This window comes from Lepisma saccharinum, chromosome 3 (assembly GCF_977018435.1).
Source record: "Lepisma saccharinum chromosome 3, izLepSacc3.1, whole genome shotgun sequence".
NCBI classification, from domain to species: Eukaryota; Metazoa; Arthropoda; class Insecta; order Zygentoma; family Lepismatidae; genus Lepisma; species Lepisma saccharinum.
This window is the reverse complement of record NC_139231.1, coordinates 20,719,169-20,736,981: the sequence shown is the minus strand read 5'-3', so window position 1 is coordinate 20,736,981 and position 17,813 is coordinate 20,719,169. Positions and strand designations below refer to the sequence as shown.

The 17,813-nt window shown below is 36.8% G+C and overlaps 1 protein-coding gene across 1 annotated transcript in view; it reads right to left on the bottom strand.

The window, feature by feature from the left end:
- LOC145984934 (pickpocket protein 28-like) overlaps positions 1 to 17,813 on the bottom strand; it is a 328,930-nt gene that overhangs the window by 221,662 nt on the left and 89,455 nt on the right. Inside the window, exon 4 of the mRNA XM_083118345.1 lies at positions 15,055 to 15,288. Within this exon, the coding sequence (XP_082974471.1) occupies positions 15,055 to 15,288 (234 nt within the window). The remainder of the gene's footprint in view (positions 1 to 15,054; positions 15,289 to 17,813) is intronic.

The following is a 17,813-nucleotide window of genomic DNA, read 5'->3' as shown; positions in this document are numbered from 1 at the left end:
ACGATTTTTGGTGATGACATGTTTTGAGATATTCAAGGTCAAAAGTCAAGGTCACGTGACAAAATTATATTTTTATCAAAAGGTGGGCTTGTTATATATCACTGGAAAGCATGTTCAATTCCCTGTACAATAAGCTTTATTTCAGCTTTCTAGGCGAAATAGTGGCGGAGTTACAGCACATTTAGTATAGCTAAGCTGGCTCAAAAAGGGCAATTTCTGCTAACTTTGAACTTGAATAATTTAACAATTACAAGACGCACGAAACTAAAAATTTCCATAGTTACTAAGTTTCATGCATAGTTTCAACTCCCCAAATTTCATGAAAATCGGAGATGGTCAGGTTGGAGGCTGTGTTGATTTCGCATGGAATGACTCGAAAGTTCTCCCAAAACTAACACACTCTCTCAACGGTCTGCCAATATGGACAATTTTTTGTGAAAAATTCCGTGTCAAAAGTGGGAAATTTCAAATTGCTTCCATATTTTGATCGGCGAATAAATTGTATACATTTTGAAAAGTAACGAAAATTTTACGAAGACTATCGATAACTAACGAAGAACTGACGTCCTGACTAGGTTTGAGGTGGGCAACAAAATGTGGCCGCTCAAGCCAACACATTTAGCCTAATCATTTATTCAGTGAATAAATTGGATAAATTTGATAAAATGACTAAACTTTCAACAAAAATGACTCATACTCTCTACATTCTACCACTACGGACCATTTTTTTATAAAAATTCCGTGTGAAAATTGGAAATTTGCAAATTGCCTCCATTATTTGTTCGGCGAATAAATTGGATAAAGTTTGAGAACTAACTAAAATCAATAGATCTGGATGGTTTTCAGTTCGAAGTTGAATATGGGTCGAAAAAGTTTAATAGTTTCTATGTATTTTTTGAAGTAACGAAAATTTTTTGAGAACTATCGAGAACTAACGAGGAACTAACGTCTTGACTAGTTTTGAGGTAGGAAACGAAAATGGGTTGGGCCAACTTCACAGGGTCAGAGCAGTTTCCGATAGGGATCAGCTCGGACTTCAACTCCGAACCAGTGCCGATCTGCAGAATATCTAAAGCCAGTTACAACAGCTGTGGGCCGACTTGCTTCAAGAGAGGATACAATGGTTCTACGTGTCCATTCCAAACCTAATCGGCTCATGTTTCAAGGCCTAAAGAACCTTTTTATCTGTAAAGTATTTCAATTCAGTCCAGAAAAGTTTTTTCCGGATCAATTTAAATACGGTTCGGGAACCTTTTTACCGAGTATGCGGTCCAGGAACATTTTTCCGGATCATTTTAAATAGGGTCCAAGTTCTGTATTGAAATAAAACAATACGCAACTTGGATAGACTTTAAATTGTGCGAGAATAAAAAAAAAGTGTTCCGGTCCTGTTGCCCAACCCAATAGAACCCATTAGAATTTATGGATTCCTGGTCCTTTAACAACCCTGTATGAAATTATTCTGGCGTGCAAGTTAAATTTAACAGTGGTAATGCATAGTGACAACATAACGATACAAATTCTCATCCGGAAGTCAGTCTCTTCCCAAAGTTATGTCCTAGCTAATGCCCGTTATCATTACGTAACCAAACAATGCGTTCTTCTCCAAGTGGAGGTCTCAAGGGCAAGGCGTTTGAGTGTTTTGGCATTGAGGGAGAGCGGCGGCTACTGTTTATCCGGCATCAAGCGTTCCACTCAATTACGCCGGCCTTCATGCGGGTCCAGCGACTGGTTTGCCTTGAGAAATGGCGAGGAAGGAGAACATCAACAAACGACCAGAATGTGATTGTGGTTACACGACACGTGAGATGATGCAAATGTAATAAGAAGTAGTTATACTCCATGCAATGATGAAGTATTTTGAATTCAACAACCGAAATCTCAGCTAATATATATTTTTTTTCAATATTGAAAAAATAATAACATAATAATCTAACAAGCAGTGTAACACAGCATTACACTGTCGATAAATTCTGCCTCTCGGTGCAAGATAATGGCAACCCACAGTTGAGTTGCAGTTGTTTCAAGGGCCTACATGTGCTTATCTTCCCTCCTGTTTTGTCAGAGTTTGCATATTATACTGCCATATATGTTTTTTGGCGGCACCACCTTTTCGTATTAGCATAGTGGTAACCCACAAGGCAAGATGGCCGCCATTCTGAGGAAGTGTGCACGTCCATCGGAGCAATTGGAAAGTACACTTATTGGAGATATAAGTGATTTTGAAGTAGTGATTCATCGTACAAGTCATCAAGCAGTGGAAGTTGCTTAGATAGTTATGAAAATATATGTATTTGTTTCTTTCGTTTTCATTCATTGCGTTGCGTACCATTATGTTTCATCGAAAAAAGTATTGTGTTGAATACCATTATGTTGCTCCTAAATTCTCCGAAAAATGTTTCGGTGTTGCCATTAAAGACTGCTCCCATGACCTCGGATGATAACGTTACTGCTACATCAGATCTCAAGTTTAACTTTCAAGGGAAATCGCATAGAAAACAGCAAATGAAAAGCCAATGCGACCAGCGGATGCGGTATCAACAAAACAATTTGCAAGACATTGGGCATGAATGCATATTGCAAAGAAAAAGGTGAAAGGCGGTACTCCTGGTGAAGACTGTATGTGTCCTTGGCATTGTTACAAGAACTGCCAGCTAATCAAAGAGAAAAGCTTTTTACGGAGTTTTGGAAACTTGGCAATTTTGACCCCCAAAATTCATATATTTTCTCCTGTATGAGACTGGTTTACGCTAAGAGTGGAAGAAAAGGCTTTGTACTGCCTTAACTCAGCCATTTAAAACAAGGCGTTAATAATAAATAAAAAAATGATTTCTTAAATTGTAAGATAAAGCATTTGTGTTGTATTAAGCACTTTTTTGAAATAAAACCTAAATTATTCATTTGTGTGTTCTGAATTTCACATTATCATGCATAATTATTCTATTAAAAGTTACAAAAACAATGGAAAACAACAGTTGGGTGCAAGAAAATGGTATGCCACATCAATTTTTTTCCATAACTTGTCTCCAAGATTATTTTATTTTGAAAATATTTTGTTACTGCAATACACAGATCATTGAAGATCTATTTTATGAATAAATCATAGTTCCAAGACATTTAAAACATATCTGTGAAATTAATGAATTTCCCAAATATTCAATCGCCTTTTTCTCAAAAGTACCTTCTTGTGGGTTGCCATTTTCTTGCCCCGAGGGGCAGAATTATTCTCGAGATCTTCGAGAGACAATCAGAATAACTTTAATAAGAATAAGAATTTGAATTCACGAAATGAAATAGAGGAAACTGTATTTATCATAACTGTTTCAGGCTTGGAGGAGCACAGTTACAATCAATCTTTGTTCAGAAATAAGAACGAAAACAAACAATCGTTCTTTGTAATGTGGTTAATGCCAACCTCCGTAACGTAGTAGTTAGAACAGCGCGCTACAACACAAGGGGTTCCGAGTTCTAATCCCAACCTGGGCATGAGCGCTCTTTGTGAGTGTCCCTTCATCAATTTCATCAAGTCATCACTCATCTTCATTTTTGATATAGCGAAAAGTGGCAGAAAAGAGAAGTAAAATAAACCAAATCAATCAATCTGATTAATTCATATCGCGTTTTCTAACACTTTGGTCAACCATGACAATGAGAGTAAATGACATTTGCATAAAAGTGATGAAGGGACACGTAAAGAAAACCCGTGGTCAGGCTGGGACTTCAACCCGCGAACTTCAAGGGAAAATCGAAAGTCGCTCGCTTAACGCGCTTTCCTTTTCTCATTTTTTTTATTTTGATTCTTTGTTTTACACTTTCCTGATTTTTGTTGTTGATTTGTTGTTTTAAGTCCACTTTATGCACAGTAAGGCTAATCGGGACTGGACCTACAGTTTAAAGTGGGATGCGAACCACTATGTGCTTCCACCGGGAATCGAACCCAGGACTCCTTGATTACAAGGCGACGACGCTACCACTGCTCCATCGGGAGGCCTGATTTTTGTTGTTTTATAATGTAATGTTTTGTAATACTTTCCAAATTATTGCGTCATAGTTAATCTGTCTGACTTTCCATGGTGACGTTTTAGAAACAAAGTATGTAATGCCAAAATTTTGGTCAAGTTTTTTACTATATACAAAGTATAGCTTATATTGAAAATGTGACCATATTTTGACCAAAATGAAATAGAGTAGATCACATAAAAATATTTTACCAAAAATTTGAGTTGCAAGGCACGCCACTGCAATTTTTGCTTTTATTTACTTAGCAAAATCTTGAAAGTCTTGGTTCGTTGGAAACAGTTTTGTGACAAACACCAGATCCTTTCAAGACACAGTGTTAGAACCAGGTACGTACCTACGGGAGGGGCCATGGGAGCCATTCCCCCTTCCCCCTTGAACCATGAAATATTTAAATATTAACCTATAAAAAGCTACGAAGATAACATCGATGATTTTGCAAATTTGTATAAATTTCAATTTTGTTCTTACATAAATGAATCGGTTTGTTGTATAGAAGTCTGTAGTCCGCAATATTGGGTAGTTTTAGTTTTATAATCATTGATGCAACGCTATCAGACATCCGATTTAGTGATTTAGTCGGGACAGCCCATTACTTTTAATCCCTCTCCCGACTTTTTTCGAACTGCAGTCGTGATGTGAAAATGTCTCTTCTTCTTGTTAACTTACATTTAGACTTGGTCATTATTGTAATACTAATACGGAACATTAAATTTATAAATATATTATTTTCTAAACAGAATTATCCTGACTTTTCAATGGCGCTGGTGTAATAAAATTAAAGAAAATTTGAAAACATTGTTAATTTCCGGAACACATAACTATTTGAATACTTCAGAGAATTGAATGTAATCAATAAGCACTAAGCTCTAAGCTGTACGCTGTGTGACACATTTGTCTGTAAGCGACTGTGAGTTTCAGGAGTGCTCATCCCCTCCAAAGCCAATGGCGCATCCCCCAAAAAAACAATGTCATGCGTCCAGTGACGTGGCCAAAGGGGAGGGTAGGTGGGGGTTATAATCCCCCCTTTGGTGTAGTATTCCTAAAAAAGAACGTCAATGGTAGGAAAATATGTCAAAATTGGAGCTGACTACCAAGAAATAGTATACATAACCCCTCCCTTTCGAAAATCCTGGGCACGTCACTGCATGCGTCCCCCCAAATCATATCATTCGCTTCCTCAAACCATATCGTAATCCCTACAAAAGTATTTAATTACGGCAGCGTGTTAACTGAAAGTAACTTTTCTTAGCTTTACGGAACTTGATTTGCCTCTCCTTAAGACTTAAGACTGCCCCTAATATCGTTCATCATAATCACCCCAATATAATTTGGATGAATACCTAATAAATTGATATACATTTGAATGACATAACATGTTAAACTGTCCATATTTTTTAATTGTTCCATTTTCGAAAAAAAACTTAATGCTAGCACATTGATTGGTTAAATGTAGTAAATTAAATTATGTAAATATGCATATAATTAGTGTTTGTGAGTGGGTCTGTAAAACTCACAATTTGAGTATTTAACATAAATTGTGTTTGTCTTGTGTTGTAGTTGTGGTGTGTAGTTTGTTTATGTTTATATTGTGTAGTAGTTGTGGTGTTTGTGTTTATATTGTGTTATAGTTGTGATATGTTTGTGTGTCTTGTGTAGTAGTTGTGCTGTCTAATGTGTTTGTGTTCGTCTTGTGTAGTAATTGTGCTGTCTAATGTGTTTGTGTTTGTCTTGTGTAGTAGTTACTCCATTCATATTGGGGGTTAGGCGCAGAGCTGACAACTCTGCACTGTAAAAAAAATGTCAAGAAACAGCAATATAAGGCCATGGATGTTCCCAAGGTAAAATATTACGGAGGTAAAATAGTCCCCCGTTCGGATCTCCGGGTGGGGACTACTTTGGGAGGTCCCTGGACTAAGGATAAGCTCTACATTAGGAATAAGGATATTATTTTAGGCACCTGGAATGTTCTGAGCCTTTACCGGCCTGGGGCATTTCAGTGTACAGTTAATGAGATAGTTAAGTATAAATTAGATGTAGTAGCTGTCCAGGAAGTTAGGTGGCCAGGAGAAGGGAATTGTAAAACTAAAAATTATACTTTTTTCTATGGTGGTACTGAAAATCATAATTTTGGAACAGGCTTTTTCATAAATAATAGAATTATCTCGGCTCTTAAAACAGTAGAATTTATTAATGATAGGATATCATATGCAGTTTTACAGGGTAGGTGGTGTAAAATTATTTTAATAAACATACATGCACCAACGGAAGATAAAAATGATAATACTAAAGATGATTTTTATACAGAGTTAGAACAGGTCTTTGATAAATTTTCTCAGTATGATATGAAAATTCTGTTAGGTGACTGTAATGCACAGATTGGCAAAGAAGAGACATTGAAACCCACGATTGGTAAAGAAAGTCTTCATGAATTAAGTAATGATAATGGTATAAGATTGATTACTTTTGCAACCTCAAAGAATTTAATTGTGAAAAGTACCACTTTTAAACATAAAGTTAACATAAATATACCTGGTCTTCTCCAGATGGTAAAACTCATAATCAGATAGATCATATTCTCATTGATAAGAGAAGGCATACTAGTATAATTGACGTTCGTACACATAGAGGTGCTGACTGTGCCACTGACCATTATTTAGTAATTGCTAAATTAAGAGAAAGACTCTCAGTGATAAATCATAAGCAACAAAATCTAAAAGTTATAAAATTTGATACAGGAAAGTTTACTGATGAAAGAATTAAGAAAGATTACCAAATAAAACTGTCAAATAGATTTGATGTTTTGAAGGATTTAAATGATGATGAAAATATAAATGAAACAGACGTAAATAAGAATTGGGAGCACATACGTAATGCAATAGAATCAGCAACTAAAGAAAGTATTGGATACCATAAACCGAGAAAAAGTAAGCCATGGTTTGATAATGAATGTCATAATCTAATAGAAATAAGAAATCAGGCTAGACTTAGGTGGTTAAATAACTCTGATGATACAAATCTAAACAATTATAATAGAATAAAGCGAGAAGTTAACCGCACGTTTAGAAGTAAAAAAAGAGATTACTTGAAAAGCAAAATCAACGAAATTGAAACAAACAGCAAAAATAAAAATATCAGAGATTTATATAAAGGTGTAAATGAGTTTAGAAAGGGGTGGCAACCCAAAGTAAACTTGATAAAAGATAAAGACGGTGATTTTCTAGCTGACCCAAGCGATATTCTAAATAGATGGAAGAACTACTTTAATGACCTTTTAAATTTTCATGTAGGAGATAAATCAGAAGTAAATGAAGTACACACAGCAGAACCTTTAGTTCCAGAACCTAACTTGACTGAAGTTAAAGATGCTATTAAAAGGCTAAAGAATAACAAAGCACCTGGCATTGATTTAATACCAGCTGAGTTAATTAAATATGGTGGAAATTCATTAATATGTCATATTCATAAATTAATTTGTTTAATATGGAATAAAGAAGAAATCCCTCAACAGTGGAAAGAATCCATAATTGTTCCTGTGTTTGAAAAAGGTGATAAAATGAACTGCAATAATTACCGTGGAATTTCTCTACTCTCAACAACATATAAAATATTATCTAACATGCTTTTAACAAGACTAACTCCATATGCTAATGAAATTATAGGTGATTATCAATGTGGATTTAAACGTAACAGATCAACTACAGATCAAATTTTTCACATCAGACAGACACTTGAAAAAAAGTGGGAATATAATAAAAATGTCCATCAGCTATTCATTGATTTCAAAAAAGCATATGATTCTGTCAAAAAAGATAAATTATATAATATATTAGTAGAGTTTGGAATACCTAAGAAGCTTGTTAGTATGACAAAAATATGCACCAGTGAAACAGAAAGTAAAATTCGTGTGGGTATTAATATGTCTGATAAATTTACAATTCATGATGGGTTAAAACAAGGAGATGCATTATCTCCATTGCTCTTTAATTTTGCCTTAGAATATGCTGTAAGGAAGGTAAAAGAAACTAAAGAAGGACTAAAATTAAATGGTGTGACTTAGTTGTTAGCATATGCAGATGATGTAGACTTACTGGGGGATGATGTGAATACAATTAAGAATAATGCTAAAATATTTTTCAAAACTGCTAAAGAGATAGGTTTGGAAGTTAACAAAGAGAAAACTAAATATATATGATTACAGGCCGAAACCAAGTCTTAGGTAATAATCAAAATCTAATTATTGATAACAACTCGTTTGAACCAGTTTCCAAATTCAAATACTTAGGAGTAATATTAACAAATGAAAATTATATTAAAGAGGAAATAAAAAGTAGGCTTAATTCAGGAAATGCATGTTACTTCTCTCTTCATAAACTTCTGTCTTCTCGTTTAATATACAGGGTGGTGCAAAATTCCGTTTACAACGCGGAGGAGGTGAATCGCCAAGTGAAATGAAGACGAAAATGTAAATGGAATTCTGTCGAATGACGCACCGTGTCAGAGCTAGAGGATGCCGAAATCGTGTGAAAATGGACTTCACACCTCCATATGCAGACAAATAGTACTCATGAAGAAGATGCGGCACGATATCCCCAAAGAAAACACACCTGGGCTAGCGAATGATGCACAAATCGCGTGTCGAAAATGAATGCGGCAGGGATTCCCCACAAGAAGTGAGGGATTCCCGGGAATATGTCCGACATGGAACGCAGGAACCAACGGGGGTACAAAGGGAAATGACGGAGGTCACAGCACATGAAGAACATTTCGCCAGGAAGTGTCCGAAAAGCAGGCTGCAGAAGGGGATTCCCCAGAGAAGAGGGGAATACATACACCAATGCATGCAGTCAGACGATGTTCTCTTACTACACTTACTTGCAGATAGTTTTTTTATATAATTCAATCGTGCATTTGTGGTCCTAATATCGTGTATTAGAGCGTACCACGCACTGTGTATATCAGTTTCAAGAAATGGTTGGTGTAGATTGTTCCACACGATTTGGTACTTAACTCGAGGGAATTGTTTTTGTATTCGTAATTTCTGAGTGGGCTGTATACAAATCTACAGTGCGTCGGTTTAGAGCCTGAAAAACTTTCATCAGCTCCCATATAACAGGTTAGTACTCGTTATGCAATGTAAATATAATTGTCTACATGCTAAACATATGTGCGTAAATAAGCAAGACTTTACGGGGAAAAAATGCTGGCATCTGCGCCATGTCACGTGCTATCTCGGCCAAGAGCCAAAACGAACGCACTGCACAATCTACATAAAACGGAACGCAACCGTCTTATACTTAAATCTGAACATTTTACATGCATAGAAGTAAATAATGATAACAAATGACAGTCGCTGGGGAACTCCTTTGTGTATTTTACCTGGAGTGGAAAATGTTGATTTAATCCTTACACAGAAAGTTCTATTACAAAGATAACTCATGAACCAACCACAATATCTAGGAGCACATCGACAATTGTTGAGTTTCTGCACTAATAAATTATGATTGACGCTATCAAACGCTTTGGATAAATCAAGGTATATAACATCTAGTTGACTCTTGTTACAGAAGGATTGAAAAGCATCAGTTATCAGAACTGATAGACTTGTGCTTGTAGATCTTCCTGGTATAAACCCATGTTGACATTCATTAATTATACTCTTAGTATTAAAATATAAAGATTTGCGTACAAGATTGATTGATTGATTGAGTTGGTGTTTTAAGTCCACATTATGCACAGTAAGGCTAATCCGGACTGGACCTACAGTTTAAAGTGGGATCCGAACCACTATGTGCCCGGTATCGAACCCGGGACCCCTTAATTACAAGGCGACGACGTTACCACTGCGCCATCGGGGAGGCCCCATTTTTGCGTACAAGAGATTCAAAAAGTTTACTAAAAAATTAACAATGGTAATCGGTCTGTAATGAGATATTTTGCTGTTTCCAGTTATCTTTTGAATTGGCACCACAGTTACTTCCTTCCATAATTTGGGGAAGATGCCAGTTTATAATAATTTGTTGAAATTAAGCACAAGACAAGTGCAAGTATATCACTACAGCCTTTAAAAATATAATTCGGTATATTGTAGGGACCGGAATTACTTCTAGCCTTAATTGTCTTGAAGACATCAATTATATCTTTCTCGCAGATTACAGGAGGAAATATAGGATTAAAATACCAATCAGATTCCTGAAGATCAGTGTCTTGCGGGTTAGAAAAATTACCCTCGAGATGACTCATAAATGCATCAGCAATTACCTTCTCATCATGCAATATTTTATTATCAGATGTGACAAGAGTAGACAGCTTAGGAGGTGACCCATTAATTAGTCTCCAAAAACGGGTTTTGTCACACGCGAAACAGGAATTTAATTAATTATAATATCTACACTTAGCATATTTGATCTTTATCTTAATTTATTTCCTTAATAAATAAATAGTAAGTGTATTGGTTTAATGTACTTATAATAAAACCTTCTCTTCTTGTTAAGCATACATTATATACTACGTGTTTTTCAAGGAGAACAACTTTCTTCCTTATGATGCACCATCTTAAGAACATTTCTGTTTACAGCTATTAGTACAGAAGAGTGAAGGACTCGACAATAGTATCCAGATCATTAGAAAAATCAATACTTTCAAGATTACTCTTTAATTCATATTCAAGGTGTAAAACGTCGCCCTTGCTAAAATTATATCTCAAAGAGGACTGATCAAATAACAAATTTTCAAAACTTAATACAAGTAAAAGAGGTGGGTGGTAAACGTCCACTTTGGATACAGCAGGAATCTTCGTGTCAACTTGAATTACTGGCAGATTGCTGAGCACAAGATCAAGTGTAGATAAAGAATTATGGAGGTTGTATGGAACATTATATTGTTTACAATGCAGAATGTAACATAATTCCATGATTTCGAATGCTTGTGTGAAGAATTGGCCTGAGGAATGTCATTATCATAATATTCCCAGTTTACACTTACATTGAAATCACCTAAAATCATTAAGTTATCTCTACAACACAAGAAATTATTAATAACTAGATAATCAATACGATACCTTGCCGTATTTACATCAGGCGGTAGATAATGCAAACCAACAATAATGTTTGTACATGAATTAATTACAAGTTTTACCCATAGACATTCGATAACATCAGAATTAAAATCCACTAATTCACATGGGATTTTAGATGATATTATTAAAGCGCATCCACCACCTTTCGTTTTAGAACTAGTAGAACTGTTCTTTTTAGAACTGTCCCTCCTTATAACTCTGTCTTCACTGGTTAAATTATCAAAATAACTCTTATCTTCATACATCCATGCCTCGGTTAATGCATATATATCATGATTTTCATTAATCGTATTACTTTCAAGATTATCATATTTTGGCTTTGTATTGACATTCCTAACAATCTGGTAATAAATTGAGAGAGATTCTAATGTAGAATCCATGAAAAGTTGTAATAAAAAAAATAAGAAATAAAAATTTAAAATTAAAAAGAAAGAGGAAAAAACCAAGAAACTATCTACACTAGACTAATTACTCTTATCACTATTCGTCTTTCGAATTGTTATATTATAATGTATCACGGAGTCTTCCTTCAGAGTTCCGTAGAATTTAGAGAGAAGTACTCCCTCAGGCCACACATTCGGGTCAAGCAAGCAATTTGTATTTTCGACGTTCGCAGAGACATAAAAAGAGGAGTAGTACCTAGTTTTCATCTTAATACATTTTGTAATAGGTAATTTCGGGGAAGATTCAAGAAGATTACGAAGCTCGTCAGCTGTAACTTCTGGATCCAACCTAGATACAAAAATAGCTTTAGGACATTGCGCACAACTTACAAGGAGGTGGAAGAACTGCGACCTATCGTGATGTTCCTCTTACCCACGGCAGACTTATCAGATGTTTTAGAAATTATTTCTTTGTTAGTATTTGCTTTCTGCCATGATTTACTTCTACTTTTCTTTTCAACCACAAACCAATTCTCGCTGTTTACATTTACCAGGAGTCTGTTCGTCAATGGCGTACTGAGTGGCAGACAAAACAGTTAGGTCTGATGTTTCATGAAATTCATTTGTTTTCTCAACCACGACAGTACGTGAGACTTGAACTTGGTTATTTTTCGCTAAAGCAGCTTCTACATAGGAAGTCTACTGCCAATCAGAAGCTTAGAGTAAGGGACATATTTTCGTCTATAAGATTTGTTACTTGCGATGTAAGGGACTTCACTTCATCGCGTAGCTTATCAACAGATTTTAGCAACTTAAACAAAATGCTTTTATAACCACAGTAACCGTTGCATGAAGATGGAGAATCATTCACGAAATTATCTGGAATATAAGAATCTTCACAACCTATTGTAACTCTTCTTTCTTCTTGTTCTTTTTTCCTAAAGGCACTGCTACTCGCAACTGGGGTCAATCATTTCTTTCTTTCAAACATTTCACACACTTGTAGCTACTTGGACCAGAACTCATATACATTTCATATTCAGATTTGCCAGTTATCAGGCACTTCAGATGAGCCACAGACGTGACCGGCGGCTCGCTTCGCCACCAATCTTAGTTCCGATTCACTCCTCCGGTTCCTGATCAAAGTCAACTTCCGGTTCACTGTCGATCGACGAGACTCTTGGAACGTAAACCGTTCCGAGCCCAGTTCAGAATCACTGTCGATCACCGTCACTCTTCGGAACGTAAACAAATCATCATTACAAAACGAGGTTCATGGATAACTTTTTAGCAGTCCATGGACATATTTCTTAATATTTAGGCACTCGGAAATAATATATCGTATCTAGATATATTCAAAATTAAGCGCAAACACTTATTAACATTTCAAAAACAAAACAACACATTAGAAAAAAACAATTTTCAGAGCACCATACAGTTCAGCAATTCAGCACAAGCGGAACCGGAATCGAAAGTTTCAGTTTAAAATGGTCTTTCAGGATTGTATCTGAAACTTTAAGTAGGCTAAATAAATAAATAATAAAAAAATAATTTAAATTAGATTAATTCGGGTAACTATGTAATGTCCATGAACTTTGAAACGGTCATGGTTAGTTATTTCACTGCAGTTGAGTGGCAGCGGAAATTGACGGTCTTCGATTGCCATTTCTCCAGTCGACTTTTGACAGTGAAGAAGATTAATTTGCATGTGGCCACTAAAAAAATAATGAAGGACATGCGTTTCTCTCCTTCTTTCAGGAGCCAACAGTTGAGTGAAGGCGTGCTCCTCGCTAGTGATTTCTCTTCCAACGATGATGAAGTGATAAACCTCATTATTTTCCTGTCCAATCAAGAACAAGTAGAAAGAATATACTTCGACGATATGTTGCTTGAAAAGCTCTTCTCAGAGCCGTAGCAAAAGCAAAGTCAGACTATGCGAAGGAGAAATGTACACTTGGCAGAGGTAAGGGGAGAAGAAAACATACAAGGGGCTAATTGACCCTCGTTCCCATTGAAGATTTTCAAGTGATGAAGTGACATACTTCCTTTGAGGTGACACCACGTGAAAACAGATGTCACCATACAACTTGGTGCATGGTGTTCCCTGTTCGACCACGTCCAGGAAAGATCTTTCGGGCGTCAGATGACGAAACCAACGACAGCGCCGTAGAATCTTCGGACTCGGAACATGTAACTTTCGAAGTCCGTACTACGCAACACTCTAGTAAATTTTCTCAACATTAATATTTCAACGAAGATGTACAAATCAATATCAAATAATGTGCTAACTTTGTTTTTCAGACCGGAGAAAAGTTCGCTAACTGTCACGAAGAAATGATGTGCGTCGAATTTGAACTATTCAATATATTGAGTATTCTGTGCATCCTAATCTTGCACCAAAGACAGTCAATAATGAATAATTTTTAGTACTGGTAACGAGTAATAAATGGATTTTTAAGTATTTGTAATACCACTGTGCGAATTAAGCTTTTTGCTTTGGGGGGATGCCCACTCACTCGCGTATTTCTGATTTCACTTTGGGAAGTAGCTTCTTTTTTAGGTATGCCAATTTATACATATGCGAGTATATTTTGCCTTGCGATTGTAAGTACCTTAGAACCATTTACGTGTAATTTACAAACAGACTATTTACATTCTAAGAAAAGCCAAAATTCGTACAGAAATGGAGCTATCGAACTAGTATCACCAAAAATTTGACCAAATTTCTATTCCCGGATGTCCATTTAACCTACCTACAAGTTTCTTCTGAACACTTTAATACGTGTTCGGTGAGGTTGGTCAGTTGCAGAATGGTGTCCTATAACCCACAAGGCTGCATACTTTTCGGCAGGGAAATCTTTGATGACTGGACCGTTAATGGACCGAATGATTTTTCAGTTGTGTTTGTTTCATTCACAGTTAAGTTGAGAGATGTAGTGAAGAAATGGTATACTATATGCTTTCAATTTCATTATCACTGAGGGGGATTAAAACATCCCTGGCAGGGATGAAAATAATTTTATTTTGCGGGGACAAAATGTTTCGTGGGGCATTCTCCCGTTAATTCGCACGTTGGGTAATACCTGTACATTCATAAAGAAAGAAAAATGGCATAAAATCTTCGACGATAATTGGGTGAAATACGGTATATTAATTTTTAATGACTTTTCCTTGATTCGTCATTTCAAAATGTGCAGGATGGGAAATATCACAAGCCATGGTATTAACAGAAACAAGAACGCACATAAAATATTGGTGTTTGGTAGTGCGCGGAAGGGCAGGGGGAGGGGGAGGGCGCCAAACCACAATCCTGACATGGGCGCCAAAATACCTAGCTAGGAGGCTGGTTCTTATTTACTTACTTATTTAATTACTGCCCTCAACACAGGTAGCACCTCCAATTACAGACGGGAGTACATATAGTATATTTAGTGTATTTGAATGGATAGGCTCACCCTTCACAGATAGTTACACCAGTGATATGCACATACATAAAATAGGTCACATTGAACTGTTTCCTAGGTGTGGACGGAATAATGGAAAAAATGATGCATTAAGTGATTTGCGAATACTCACATTTCCGAAGCATCGCGCCTTCCATGTTGTCGCGAGAATCGCTCGACGCTGAAATCTTCGTCCATCTTCCAGTTCCTGCAGACGGTCACCGCCGGGAAGGCGATCTGTTCGGTGCCCATGGGGCTGCTCGAGAACGCCGTTATGATGGGCGATTCGTCCCACTTCACCCAGACCCTTCTTATGAAGTGGATGCACAAGGCGAAAGACACCACCAGCAATATTGCCCACAGTATCCTACAAATAAGAATTCCTTGAATTAAATTATTCCTCTACTATTATATTTATGCCTCGCTGGCATTAACACGGTGTATTTTCCCGTATTACTCGGTTTACTGCCTGTGAACAAATTTTTTTCACACATGTAGAAATTGTGAAATTGTGTTTCCCATTAAATTCTGCTCCATTTCGACATGTCACATGACCACCATTCCATTTCAAAAAATGAAGTTGACTCCAAGATGGCGGCCATCTTGGTAGCATGGCCTAGATGGTTTCACCCCTCTCTCACATTATGTCTTGCTACATTGGATTTGTTTGTATCAGCCCGTCTGTCCTTTAAAGAGGAAACAAGTTGTTCCAAACTATTGGCCCACCGTGTGTATATGCAAATTTTGTAAATATATGTTGTAGCACGAAAATTCATACAATTTCCTGTAATAGTCATAAATATAATTATTGTCACTCTCTGTTGGCAGTTATAATAAATGAAGAAAAGTCTTGGTAATGTGCAATATCAATGTTTTTAATTGAAGTCTCCATTAGCGTGTTTCATAAATTAGCGTAAGTTTTATACCTAAGCCAATCGAAACCCCACAACTTTATTTTATAATATGTTAGAACATACTTAGAGAATTAGTGAAACACAAAAACAGACAAGTTCAATATTTTGGTTACAATATTAATATCTGCTGCTCTGCAATTTGTTGCTTTCTGCAGTAAAAATCATGTTTTGTTTATGTAAAGCACCTAAGACCTCGGGCATTTTTTATTTGAATCTGTACACTCTGATTGGCTAAAGAAAAAAATCGTGAAGCTACGATGCTTACATGCTGAAATATAATTATACTACAAGAGTCAGAAGCGACACACATAAGCAAATCCTGAACACTTTGACCTCCTGTAACTATGAAAGTATAAGTTCCAGGGAAGAGAAAATTGATGTGGTTTCTTACCTAGGTCAAAGCCTATTCAAAAATTTCGTGGAAATCCGTGTCGGTGGGTGACATGGTGTGGGCGATTTGAAATAGAATGACTCTTTTTCCAAAGGTGAACTATTCGTTACCTCAATCATTGTGCACATTGCCATCGAAAGATGTGTGTTTTTCTTCTTCCGCATTCTTTCTAACAGCTTTTTCAATGTTAATTGCTTATTACTTTCCGGTAATACTTGGTAAGTGACCTTTTATAGAATATGAAAATTTTATGCGGACTGAACAAACAATGGGTTTTCTAATAAGACATTATCGTTTTAATCCAGATCATTTTAAAATGTCTTGTTAGCCAGGAAGAGTGATTATTAACAGTAGACCAGTAAACAAGATTTATTTCTGTTAAAACTCATAATATGACAAAAGTATGTATTCAGGTATATGCATTTGAGTTATGAACATAATAAATTAATTCTTCGTCGTTTGTTTATTAACCACACTTTCTATCAGCGCCATCTAATATATAAAAATAGATGTATGTATGTGTGTATGTTTGTACCGGCATAACTCTCGAACGTCTGGAGCGATTTCAACCAAACTTGGAACACTATCACTTGCAATCTGGAAAGAAATACTGTGGGGTTAAGACACACTTGGCACCCCTAGGGGTGGGGGGGAGGGGGTGACACGCAAAAATAATCGAAAACGACCGATATTAGTGTGGAACCAATAGTTTTCGGGGTCGCTAAGATGAATAGTGACACTCCCAATGCCGTTCAACTCCAAGTTGATCACCTATCGAGATGAGGGGTGAGAGGAGGTGGAAAATAAAATGTCAAAAATGACCTAGATTAGTGTCGAATCCATAGTTTCCGGAGTCTCTAAGCTAATTCGTGACATTCACGATGACCAAACTTGGTACCCATATGACTTACAATCTGGAAAGAAATACTGTGCGGTAAGACACCCCTGGCACCCCTATAGGGGTGGGGGTGAGGGTGACATGTAAAAATAATCGAAAAAAACTATATTAGTGTAGAATGCATAATTGTCGGGGCCACTAAGATGAATAGTGACATTCCCAATGCTGTTCAACTCCAAAACACCCCTGGCATCCCTGGCACCCCTAGAGGGGGAGTAGGAAGGGGTGACATGTTAAAATAATCGAAAACAACCGATATTAGTGTGGAATCCATAGTTTTCGGGGTCGCTAAGATGGATAGGGTCACTTCCAATGCCGTTCAACTCCAAGACACCCCTGGTACCCTTAGGGGGGGGAGTGGGAAGGGGGTGACATGTTAAAATAATCGACAACAACCGATATTAGTGTGGAATCCATAGTTTTCGGGGTCGCTAAGATGGATAGGGTCACTTCCAATGCCGTTCAACTCCAAGACACCCCTGGCACCCCTAGAGGGGGAGTAGGAAGGGGGTGACATGTTAAAATAATCGACAACAACCGATATTAGAGTGGAATCCATAGTTTTCGGAGTCGCTAAGATGGATAGGGTCACTTCCAATGCCGTTCAACTCCAAGACACCTCTGGCACCTCTACGGGTGAGGGTGGGAAGGGGGTGACATGTAAAACGACCAATATTAGTATGGAATTT